Genomic DNA, 13,345 nt, shown 5'->3' on the forward strand with positions numbered 1-13,345 from the left:
TATAATAATATTATCTGCATTCTGCAACGAGTATGTCCTCCATGTTGGTCATAACCATATAAGACAATAAATCAAATATTTTATTTATGACATTAAGAATTTTATTTCTCTAAAATATTATAAATGTTATTTGAAATTCCCACACAAAGCTGAGTTCATTAATAAAAAGCTGTACACACAGGACGAACTTGACTTGAAGCCAAATGAAAATCCTTGACACACACACACAAAGTCATACACAGATTTATATACATCTCAATAAAACACATTGAGGAAAAATTCCAAAGATTAAAAATACATTAATTTTTGTTTTCTCATAATTACACGACAAACTCGAATGATTCATGAGACAAAAAACGAAAGAGTAGTAGTTGGACATCATCAGCAGCAGCATTAAAAGTCATCAACGTTATGGTCTCCAGAAGTATCATCATTATCAACGAATGCAACATTAGAAGTTTCATTATTAATAGCATCATCATGAGTATTGCCACTACGTAGTGTTAACTGAGTTACCACCATCAGGTCATACAGGGTGCAGTCCTTTAGTATTATTACTCCCTCTAGCATTAAAGGTGTTCGTTCTTTCGTATATCTATCCAAGTATTGCACAAAATAGATGTTGTCTCTGTGTTTGAGTGTTGCATTCATTCTCTTGGGTGTATGTTGGTGTGTGTGTGTGTGTGTGTATACTACTTATGATGTTTGTCGTTGTTGCTGTTGCTGCTGTAGTTGTGTTATTAATTGAAGTTGTGGCAAACTTATCTTAGAATGTAATTTTCGGTATGATTTTGAAAAGTTTGAAATAAATCTTTGCGAGCCACACAATGACCGTAACACCAAATGAGGTCTTTAGCAAGGTGTGCAAGAACTGAATTCTGAAAAATAAAGAAAGAGAAGGGCAGAGAAAATTGGAAACAAAAGACAAGTTAGTGGTAAATTACACAAGTGAACAATAGCATTTCAAAAGGATATTTTGATATTGAGAGAGATACAATTTCTTCATTATCATTTGGCAATAATGAATCTTGTATCGTAATAGACTGAATAGTCTAAGAGAGCCTGATACATCGGGCTGCCACCTAATCTAACCTAACCTTATAAATTTAGTTAGAATTACAATAAATAAGGGAATGATATATTCAAGATCAAGGTGCAGGTATTAAAAACTCCACATTACGACTTTGCAAAGTTACATTTTTTATACCCTTCACCACTACTGTGGTACAGGGTATAATAAATTTGTGCATTTGTATGTAACGCCAAGAAGGAAAAGTCTGGGACCCATTAGTATACCGATCGTCTTAGAATTAAATTCTGAGTCGATTTAGCGATGTCCGTCTGTCTGTATATGTAATTTTGTGTGTAAAGTACAGCTCGCAGTTTAAGTCCGATCGTCCTCAAATTTGGCACAGAGTTTTACATTGGCTCAAAGACAATCGCTATTGATTTTGGAAAAAATCGGTTCAGATTTAGATACAGTTGTCATATATATTTATCACCGATCTGGTCATAATTGACGTATTTATCAACGTATTTTCGCAAAATTTCGGCCAGCCAAATATTTTGGGGCTTTCGTAAAATGTGCAAAATATCAGCCAAATCGGGTAAGATTTAGATATATCTCCCATATATATCTTTCGGCCTCAAAAGCCAGAGTTTTGCCCTAATTCGCTTCAAATTTTGCACAAGGAGTACATTTAATAGTATCATTAAGTGAACGAAATTTCGTTGAAATCGGTTCAGCTCCAATGCTCCCATGTATATTTTTTGTCCGATTTTCACTTATATGGCCTCAAAAGCCAGAGTTTTGTCCTGATTTGCTTCAAATTTTGCAGAAGGAGTACGTTTAATAGTATTGTTAATTGTGCTAAATTTGGTTGAAATCGGTTCAGATTTAGATATAGCTCCCATATATACCTTTCGTCCGATTTCGACTAATATGTCCTCAAAAGCCAGAGTTTTCCCTGATTTGCTTAAAATTTTGCACAAGGAGTATGTTTAAGAGTATAATTCAGTGTGCTATATTTGGTTAAAATCAGTTCAGATTTAGATATAGCTCCCATATATATATTTCGCCCGATTTAGACTCATATGGCCTCAAAAGCAAGAGGTTTGCCATGATTTGCTTCAAATTTTGCACAACGAGTACGTATGAGTAGTATCGTTAAGCGTGCTAATTTTGGTTGAGTAGCTCCCATATATATCTTTCGGCCGATTTACACCCATATGACCACGGAGGCCAAAATTATTCTCCCATTTATGTTTTTTGCTGAGATAGCAGGATTATTATTCTAACTATGCATGTCAAATTTGGTCAAAATCGGTTTATATTTAGATATAGCTCCCATGTATATGTACGCCAGAGTAGGGGAAATATGGTAGAATGTTTCATATTTTAGACCCATATTGATTTAATATGGACAAAATACCCACATTTTGCACAAAATTCTGTGATGATTTCCCCATATCGTAGTCATGGGGAATGGTCGAATTTTGAATAAAGCTCGGACTTGTGGAAATATCGCCCGAATTGGCCAAATAATATATCACAACCCACAATTGACCACATTTCTTGGCGAGATTTAACCAATATCCTTGTAAAATCGCCACTGCTGAGTAGCACAAATTGTAAATATTACTCAAATTGTCCTTTATCTCCAGTACATATGTATCGCCCGATAAATCATAAATGCTCTTTTGTACAATTGCATCAAAATTGCTCTAGCTTTATATTTCCCATATTTATACCCTTCACCACTACTGTGGTACAGAGTATAATAAGTTTGTGCATTTGTATGTAATGCCAAGAAGGAGTAATCATAGACCAACCTTTTAGTATACGGATCGGCTTAGAATTAAATTCTGAGTCGATTTAGCGATGTCCGTCTGTCTGTCTGTCTGTCCGTCTGTCTGTCTGTCTATGTATTTTTGTGTGCAAAGTATAGCTCGCAGTTTTAGTCCGATTGTCCTAAAATTTGGTCCTGTTTCGGCTCAAAGACGATCCGTATTGATTTTGGAAAAAATCGGTTCAGATTTAGATATAGCTGCCATATATATTTTTCACCGATCTGGTCATAATTGGCGTGTATATCAACCGATCTTCCTCAAATTCCGTACATCCCAATATTTTATGAGTCTCGAAAAACTTGCAAAATATCAGCAAAATCGGTTCAGATTTAGATATAGCTCCCATATATAGCTTTCGCCCGATTTACACTCATTTGCCCACAGAGGCCAATTTTTTGCTCCGATTTAGTTGAAATTTTGCATAGGGAGTAGAATTAGCGTTGTAACTATGCGTGCCAAATTTGCTTGAAATCGGTTCAGATTTAGATATAGCTCCCATATATATGTTTTTCTGATTTCGACAAAAATGGTCAAAACACCAACATTTTCCTTTTAAAATCGCCACTGGTTAGTCGAAAAGTTTTAAAAAATACTCTAATTTTCCTAAACTTCTAATACATATATATCGAGCGATAAATCATAAATAAACTTTTTCGAAGTTTCCTTAAAATTGCTTCAGATTTAAACGTTTCCCATATTTTTTTACTAACATTGTGTTCCACCCTAGTGCATTAGCCGACATAAATTTTGAGTCTATAGATTTTGTAGAAGTGTATCAAATTCTTCCAGTTCGAGTGATATTTAAATGTATGTATTTGGGACAAACCTTTATATATAGCTCCAACACATTTGACGGATGTGATATGGTATCGAAAATTTAGATCTACAAAGTGGTGCAGGGTATAATATAGTCGGCCCCGCCCGACTTTAGACTTTCCTTACTGGTTTTTTACTAACATTGTGTTTCATCCCATGGTATATGGGAATATATATTTGTATATGGGAATATAAACCTTGATAATAACTCCCAACAAATTTGAAGGAGTTGAGATGGTAACACAAATTTTGGTCTACATAATGGTGAAGGGTATAATATAGTCGGCCCCGCCCGACTTTAGACTTTACTTACTTGTTATTCTTCAAAAATTGAAAATATCTAATTGTTGACTTTCTAAAATATTGGGAAAATTATATTTTGGAACTAGTGAATTTATAAATTTTTACGTTGGTAACTACTCTAAGAGTTATATGAAATACGTATCTATAGGTAAATATATGAGAAAGCCGTAAACTTTAATCAAATTCCAGCAACCCATAAACCTAATACTCGATGGTCCCCGTTAATATGATCAATGCCAATTACAATGGATGTCAATTGGTTACCTCGGTCATACCTCGGTCATACCTCGAAATAAACAGCAAAGCCAATATTCATGGAAAGAAACGTATGCTGTGTTTTTGGTGGAACCAGCTGGGCGTGATGTACTATGACTTCCTGTAAATGAGCGAAACGCGCACAAGAACTCATTTGATGGGTTTGAGCCTTTGAGCATTGTGTGATAAATGATCACAATAATTAGAAAGGCACAAGCCTGCCCGGTTCGAAAGATTTTATTTTTATAGTAATGATATAGGTATTGCTTTCGAGACAAAGAATGGGAGAATTGAAATAAGGACAAATTTAAGACACAAGTATATCTTAAATTTAACTTTTGCAGGCGACAAAACTTAGGTATTCGTTTTTCCTGTTTTTTTCTGCATGTTCTATTAGAGTAGAAAGTAGAAATTAGGCTTTGTTTCAAGTAAAAAAGTTTTTTTGCTCATTTCAGCTTAAAACCATGCATTGACTAAACTACAGGTGTAGCTTAACCAATATAGGAAAAATATTTTTTTTTTTTAAATAAAGTGTTGAAAAACCATATACAAAAACCCAACAAATTTAAAAAACTGTAAAAACCAAGTTGACCTTAGTTAAAGAACATTTTCTTTCATATAAGAATACCCAATTTAAAGTCGATTCACTTAACTATAAAGATAAAACGACTTCATTGAAAAGTTTATCGACCTTTGGACAAAGAAAAAAACGTTGTATCAGAGAATTACGTTTTCTATGCTAATGAATTTTCCGTATTAGTATTTTAAGGACATGAAATCATTGGTCTCACGACAAATATGTTTGTCAGGGCAGAACAAGGTTATTGTGCAGCACGATTACGCTGGGGCACATATTGCAAAATCTGTAAAAACTTATTTTGAAATGGTCCATGCATTGCTTGTCCTGATTACCACTTTTTCCGCAAATGGTAAGCACTTGGCCGATCAGAATTTTGATTCTTATGAGGAAGCCAAGCATTGGGTCGATTCACGGATTGAGTCAAAAGACGAGTCATGTTTTTAGGCCGTTGACCGTATGTTGCCTTCGATTGCTTAGACTATTATAATTCCTGAATTTTTAGATCTCGGGAAATTCGAGAGGTTTCATTTGCCATCATTTTCAGAAAAATGCTCATCATCATAACCAATTGCAGACAATTCAAATGAAATTTTCTGCAGTACGGTGTCGTTCAAATGAGATGGTAACTACAACATGAAAATGTAATTAAAAACCACTTATGCTAGCGAAAAAATACATTTTTATCATTCGCTATTTAACCTTGCGAAAAGAATGCACAATGACAAATGATAAAAAGGAAGAAAAACCGTAATTTTTTGTCCCCCGTAAGTTTACTTACCTACGATAGAAACTTTTCCTTTTTTCCAAATTTTTCTCATTGTCCTTGAACACATATCGCCTAATACCACTTAAGTACGAACGAAAATAATCCATCCAATTGATAGTGCTGATATTAAACTGCAAATATCGCTTCTCTTTGTCCGTCAAGAGTTCATCCAAATCGGTGACATTACGATTGGCAAATGTCCAGTGCTTAAGGCCAAACCAGGACATCATGTAAATGATTTTGGTAATCTTAGCATATGCTTTAATATATCTGAAAATAGGTTAGAGTTGGTAAGCCCCATGGCCGATGTTCAATGCACATCCTGGCAAAACAATGGATGAAGGACGACATCGTCCTAAAAACGATACTCACATGCGTTTTTGCCCAGCAACCAGGGCAATGAAGTCCATTATATAAGCCGGAATGTGATGCAGCAAAAGAGAAGCAGCATAGTGTAATGGCTTCCATGGTATTATAATGTATGAAAAACACCTGGTCATCACCATCAACGTTATCGGCAGCAATAGTAGTAACGATATCAGCATCAGTATCACACAGCCACACATACATGGACACCAGAATAATCAGCGACATACATGCAATGGAATAGAGATTGGATGGGAGAATCACAATTTTGGCTAAACAAATAGAAATTATCTCTCACATCAATACTCATATGGGTCTTTCAGTTGTCAATCCATTCACCGTTATCAATTAAAAATCATGCATTTTCATTCCCAAATGTAGCAAACTAACGAGGAATAGTACTAAATCGCTTAAAATATTTAATTCAGACTATATGGGCTAGAGGGATATTCTCATTACCGCGGTTCATGAGATTAAACTTTTGCGGAGAAACAGTCCCACCAGATCGACCTATTACACCATAAATATGTGGACACAAAACGGAACACAAGATATCGCAAACTCTCTATGTCACTAACCAAAATGGTTAGCAAGGATGACAAGAACACTGAAAAAAATATGCCCGGCTCCAAAGATTTTACACTGATGATTTTGGTTTCGAGTCCGAGCCAAAGAAGCGTTGAATTGAAGAAAGGACACATTTAAGACACAATTATCTTTTAAATTTGAGTTTTGCGTACATGATTCTGTGCTATCAAAGTTCATTAAAAACACGTCAACGAAAACTTCCAAATTCATACTCGACTAAAAGTAAAAATTGAGCTATGTTTCAAATAAAAGAAGTCTTTAAAATAAATGGTTAAAAAACATCTCCTATTTTTAAACGTATTTTTGCTTTATAGACAAAATGCAAGAACTCAACAAATTTAAAGGCGATTTCATTAATTTTGAAGATTTTTTTTTCAGAAGTATTAAAGACAAGTTGCCAGGACAAAAACTTTACATCAGAGACATGCGTCTTCTATGCTAAGCAAAATTCGCATTCGTATTTTAAGCACATAAAATCGTTGGTCTTACGACAATATTTTTTTCAGTGTATATGCATATCACGCTCCATTCTGTTTGTTGGACATTAGCTTAGTAGCGAGCACATTGATAGTTAGTTTGAATGTTTTGACATTGTGGATATGGGAACAGAGGTTTGAATCCAGGGAGACAACCCATACGATACTCCATACAGAGAAGGAATAGGAAACATTTTTCTAGAGCGAAATCAGATACATAATTTCCTAGAAAATAACATGATTATGACAAACATGTTCACAAAAAAAAATTGCGCTCTTGATACATAAAGGGTGATTCTTTTGAGGTTAGGATTTTCATGCATTAGTATTTGACAGATCACGTGGGATTTCAGACATGGTGTCAAAGAGAAAGATGCTCAGTATGCTTTGACATTTCATCATGAATAGACTTACTAACGAGCCACAACGTCGAATTTTCAGTGAATGGGCCCTAGAAAAGTTGGCAGAAAATCCGCTTTTTTATCGACAAATTTTGTTCAGCGATGAGGCTCATTTCTGGTTGAATGGCTACGTAAATAAGCAAAATTGCCGCATTTGGAGTGAAGAGCAACCAGAAGCCGTTCAAGAACTGCCCATGCATCCCGAAAAATGCACTGTTTGGTGGGGTTTGTACGCTGGTGGAATCATTGGACCGTATTTTTTCAAAGATGCTGTTGGACGCAACGTTACGGTGAATGGCGATCGCTATCGTTCGATGCTAACAAACTTTTTGTTGCCAAAAATGGAAGAACTGAACTTGGTTGACATGTGGTTTCAACAAGATGGCGCTACATGCCACACAGCTCGCGATTCTATGGCCATTTTGAGGGAAAACTTCGGAGAACAATTCATCTCAAGAAATGGACCGGTAAGTTGGCCACCAAGATCATGCGATTTGACGCCTTTAGACTATTTTTTGTGGGGCTACGTCAAGTCTAAAGTCTACAGAAATAAGCCAGCAACTATTCCAGCTTTGGAAGACAACATTTCCGAAGAAATTCGGGCTATTCCGGCCGAAATGCTCGAAAAAGTTGCCCAAAATTGGACTTTCCGAATGGACCACCTAAGACGCAGCCGCGGTCAACATTTAAATGAAATTATCTTCAAAAAGTAAATGTCATGGACCAATCTAACGTTTCAAATAAAGAACCGATGAGATTTTGCAAATTTTATGCGTTTTTTTTTTTTTTTAAAGTTATCAAGCTCTTAACAAATCACCCTTTATTTTCAATGACCGTAGTACAATGGTTAGCATGTCCTCCTTTCATATAAAGGGTCATGGGTTCACTCCCGACCAAACACCAACAAGTTTGTCAGCAGTGGATTATCCCCTTTAAGTACTTTTGGTGACCGGGACTGGTCTGTCGCAAACTGTGACTTTTGTGACATACGTTTACAAAGGTATAATACGTAGGTCGCAAAAGTCGTAAACTTAATTTGAAAACCTAATTTTGAATTAAAGAAATTGTGAATATTTTTTAATTTAATTTTTAAATAAATACAATTTAGCTTTATATTGTATTTATTCAAAACTCTACTAGCTTTACATCTCTCAGTCGCAACTTCTCGGTTTGTGTGGTCATTCGCTTCCTAGCTGAAGGGATTGAAGTATTTTGAGTTTGCGACGTTTGCTACTTTTGCTACATTTACGACGCGTATGTGACGTTTACGTCGTTTACAACTTTGTGACAGTCGCAAACATAAAAAAGCTTGATACAGACCATCTCTGTTGGTGACATTTCTCAAAGTTTCTTCGAAGCTTCTCCAAGTGGCTTCGCCAGAATGTAAAATGGCATTCAGACCCGGCTATACAAAGGAGATCGACTGGTTTGATGGTTCATATAGAAGAGTAAAGTGCAAGCATTTTGAAAAATTTTATCTCGGATCCAAATCCTTTAGGCGGCACACTCCGAATGACCGTACTTACATTCAAAAACCAGTAAGGAAAGTCTAAAGTCGGGCGGGGCCGACTATATTATACCCTGCACCACTCTGTAGATCTAAATTTTCGATACCATATCACATCCGTCAAATGTATTGGGGGCTATATATAAAGGTTTGGCCCAAATACATACATTTAAGTATCACTCGATCTGGACAGAATTTGATAGACTTCTACAAAATTTATAGACTCAAAATTTAAGTCTGCTAATGCACTAGGATGGAACACAATGTTAGTAAAAAAAAATATAGGAAACATATAAATCTGAAGCAATTTTAAGGAAACTTCGCAAAAATTTATTTATGATTTATCACACGATATATATGTATTATAAGTTTAAGAAAATTAGAGTCATTTTTACAACTTTTCGACTAAGAAGTGGCGATTTTACAAGGAAAATATTGGTATTTTGACCATTTTTTGTCGAAATCAGAAAAACATATATATGGGAGCTATATCTAAATCAGAACCGATTTCAACCAAATTTGGCATGCATAGCAACAATGCTAATTCTACTCCCTGTGCAAAATTTCAACAAAATCGGAGTTAAAAATTGGCCTCTGTGGTCATATGAATGTAAATCGGGCGAAAGCTATATATGGGAGCTATATCTAAATCTGAACCGATTTCAACCAAATTTGGCACGCATAACTACAATGCTAATTCTACTCCCTGTGCAGGGAGCCACCGTGGTGCAATGGTTAGCATGCCCGCCTTGCATACACAAGGTCGTGGGTTCGATTCCTGCTACGACCGAACACCAAAAAGTTTTTCAGCGGTGGATTATCCCACCTCAGTAATGCTGGTGACATTTCTGAGGGTTTCAAAGCTTCTCTAAGTGGTTTCACTGGAATGTGGAACGCCGTTCGGACTCGGCTATAAAAAGGAGGTCCCTTGTCATTGAGCTTAACATGGAATCGGGCAGCACTCAGTGATAAGAGAGAAGTTCACCACTGTGGTATCACAATGGACTGAATAGTCTAAGTGAGCTTGATACATCGGGCTGCCACATAACCTAACCTAACCTAACCTAACCTACTCCCTGTGCAAAATTTCAACTAAATCGGAGTTAAAAATTGGCCTCTGTGGTCATATGAGTGTAAATCGGGCGAAAACTGTATGTGGGAGCTATATCTAAATCAGAACCGATTTCAACCAAATTTGGCACGTATAACTACAATGCTAATTCTACTCCCTATGCAAAATTTCAACCAAATTGGAGTAAAACTCTGGCTTCTAGGGCCGTATAAGTGCATATCGGGCGAGAGATATATATGGGAGCTATATCTAAATCTGAACCGATTTCTTCCAAAATCAATAGGGTTCTACTTTGACCCAAAACACATACTTGTGCCAAATTAGAAGTCGATTGGGCTTAAATTACTACCTAATCCCTTGGTTACAAAAATGTGTTCACGGACAGACGGACATGGCTATATCGACTCAGGAGCCCACCCTAAGCATTTTTGTCAAAGACACCATGTGTCTATCTCGTCTCCTTCTGGGTGTTGCAAACATATGCACTAACTTATAATACCCTGTTCCACAGTGTGGCGCAGGGTATAAATATGGGAAACATTTAAATCTGGAGCAATTTTAAGAAAACTTCGCAAAAGTTTATTTATGATTTATCGCTCGATATACATGCATTAGAAGTTTAGGAAAATTAGAGTCATTTTTACAACTTTTCGACTAAGCAGTGGCGATTTTACAAGGAAAATGTTGGTATTATATTTATATTATATATGTGTATATTATATTATATATGTGAGCTATATCTAAATCTGAACCGATTTCAACCAAATTTGGCACGCATAGCTACAATGCTAATTCTACTCCCTGTGCAAAATTTCAACTAAATCGGAGTTAAAAATTGGCCTCTATGGTCATATGAGTGTAAATCGGGCGAAAGCTATATATTGGAGCTATATCTAAATCCGAACCGATTTCAACCAAATTTGGCACGCATAGCTACAATGCTAATTATACTCCCTGTGCAAAATTTCAACTAAATCGGAGCAAAAAATTGGCCTCTGTTGTCATTTGAGTGTAAATCGGGCGAAAGCTATATATGGGAGCTATATCTAAATCTGAACCGATTTGGCTGATATTTTGCAAGTTTTTCGAGACTCATAAAATATTCGGATGTACGGAATTTGAGGAAGATCGGTTGATATACACGCCAATTATGACCAGATCGGTGAAAAATATATATGGCAGCTATATCTAAATCTGAACCGATTTTTTCCAAAATCAATAGGGATCGTCTTTGAGCCGAAACAGGACCCTACACCAAATTTTAGGACAATCGGACTAAAACTGCGAGCTGTACTTTGCACACAAAAATACATCAACAGACAGACAGACGGACAGACAGACAGACAGACGGACATCGCTAAATCGACTCAGAATTTAATTCTAAGACGATCGGTATACTAAACGATGGGTCTCAGACTTTTCCTTCTCGGCGTTACATACAAATACACAAACTTATTATACCCTGTACCGCAGTAGTGGTGAAGGGTATAAAAAGTGAACTCTCTATTTCACTAAAGTCAATTTAACTTTATTTTAGTTCATGGATTTATTATGTTTGGAGAAAGTTTCCTCTACTCTAATAATTTTTTGCGTACGTTAGTTAAATTAACTAAAACCGAGGAAAAAAAATATACACAAATGAAGGATAAAGATTAACTAAATTCGTGTCTTCCACAAAATAGTTCAATATTTCTTTAATTTTGTAAATTTTACTACGAATGCGTCCATCATGAACTTCGTATGTCACTAAAGACATTCTTGCAATTTTGAACTCCAATTTTTGCCTTCTAACTACAAACTTTTCTTTAACAAGTGAAACAACTTAATTATGTCTAATAAATTTTCTTGAGTTTGTCGAAAAATATTTACTTATTTTTATGACATCGGCGTGATGCCAGCGTTTGTTATACTGTTTAGTTAAATTTTTCTAAAAATATTCAAGATTTTCTAAAATTAACCGAAATTTTTCTTCCAGGTGGGTTCACTGTTTTTTCAGTGTAGATACCAGATAATTTTTCGGGCACCTCATAGTTGCAAATTGTATAAACTGATGGCTATAACAAGCCTTCTGAACACTCCGATCACATCTCTTGGATTGTGGATAAATGCAATGAAATGGTGCTCGGAAAATGACTGACTGTTACCAGTATTGTCCGGAGTGAGTAAATGCTGCATCCATCATGCTAACAGATTTCAGAACTTTCTTGTAAAATATGACTCCTGCTATCTTTCCCAAAAAAATTGTTCTGGCTCCTGGCAACCTCGCTACATTAAACTCCGTGGGTGCTTATTTGGTTACGTGGTTAATAAGACACCGATTGGCGATCATATTGGAACTCGTCAAACCAAGTTTTAGAGGACAGTCATCGAAGGAAAAGAGCTCTAAAATTCCTTTAGCGATTTAGAAATACTAAACTCGTAAAAAAAAATCGAAAATTTTATGTAGACTTTTTGAACCTACAAGTCGTCTTTTAATGCTATTCAAACCCGATTAATCGAATTTTTATAATGACCACGGGGTTAATCAAATATCAAGAAAAAAAACAAAAAAGTCAAGAAAAGAGGAATATGCTGAAATTTTTTGAAAGAGTCAATGAAAAAGAACTTTCGTTTTTATAGACGATTCCGAAAGGCGTTTCATATTATGGTGGAACTAGCTTTGACAAACTCAGAAATTCCTCTTCTACTGAGAGGTGATAAATACTGGTAAAGAACTCTCTGGGGTTTGGTCGAAATTGGGTTAGCAGTGAGTGTAAGTCCCTAATACATCCATTGGTGAACTTTTGTTTATGCACAGTCATGAAAATATGTATTTTTTTTTTCTATGGATTAGCCGATACGTGTAAAGAAAGACATTCACATGAAGGGCTTACTGTGGAAATTGGCAGTGGTTTGTTTATGACAAAGTTTTAAGCAAAAAAACCTTCCTTCCGTGTGTGCGTTGTTATGTTTATTTGTGGGTCGTTATCCTTTACCACTAGTTTTCGGTACAGTTTTTGCTCATGTGTGCCTATATACATATGGATGTGTGTGTGTGTGTGTGTTTATCTTTCCATCTGTCCTTCTGTCTAAGTGACGTTGTATCGCTTTTAGATTCGATAGATATGGCATTGCAGATAAAGTTATTGGCCAGCATAGTTTGCCAAATATTTTCAGTTAGTAATAGATATATTCAACTTTTTTCATATCGTACTTCTGTGGTGTTGTTGTTGTTTTTGGCATCGTTACTGCTGATTTTACATAACGACTATTGTTGCGTTTCAACGTAGAGTCGTTATCTGATTCACTTGGTATGCCGTACAAATATTTAGATATCTGCATAAAGTGGAGAGGTATTTAAGTGGGTCAGGAATTTATAAATCCTA

The 13,345-nt window shown here is 35.8% G+C and overlaps 1 protein-coding gene across 1 annotated transcript in view; it reads right to left on the minus strand.

Moving 5' to 3' along the window:
• Positions 1 to 273: 273 nt before the first annotated feature.
• The window catches only part of LOC142234237 (fatty acyl-CoA reductase wat), a 44,046-nt gene continuing 30,974 nt past the window's right edge, over positions 274 to 13,345 (minus strand). Inside the window, exons 9-11 of the mRNA XM_075305327.1 lie at positions 5,943 to 6,062; positions 5,583 to 5,840; positions 274 to 878 (exon numbers count right to left, since the gene is read on the minus strand). Coding sequence (XP_075161442.1) covers positions 767 to 878; positions 5,583 to 5,840; positions 5,943 to 6,062 — 490 coding nt within the window. The 3' untranslated portion in view covers positions 274 to 766. The remainder of the gene's footprint in view (positions 879 to 5,582; positions 5,841 to 5,942; positions 6,063 to 13,345) is intronic.

Source organism: Haematobia irritans, chromosome 4, assembly GCF_050003625.1.
Source record: "Haematobia irritans isolate KBUSLIRL chromosome 4, ASM5000362v1, whole genome shotgun sequence".
In the NCBI taxonomy this organism is placed as follows: Eukaryota; Metazoa; Arthropoda; class Insecta; order Diptera; family Muscidae; genus Haematobia; species Haematobia irritans.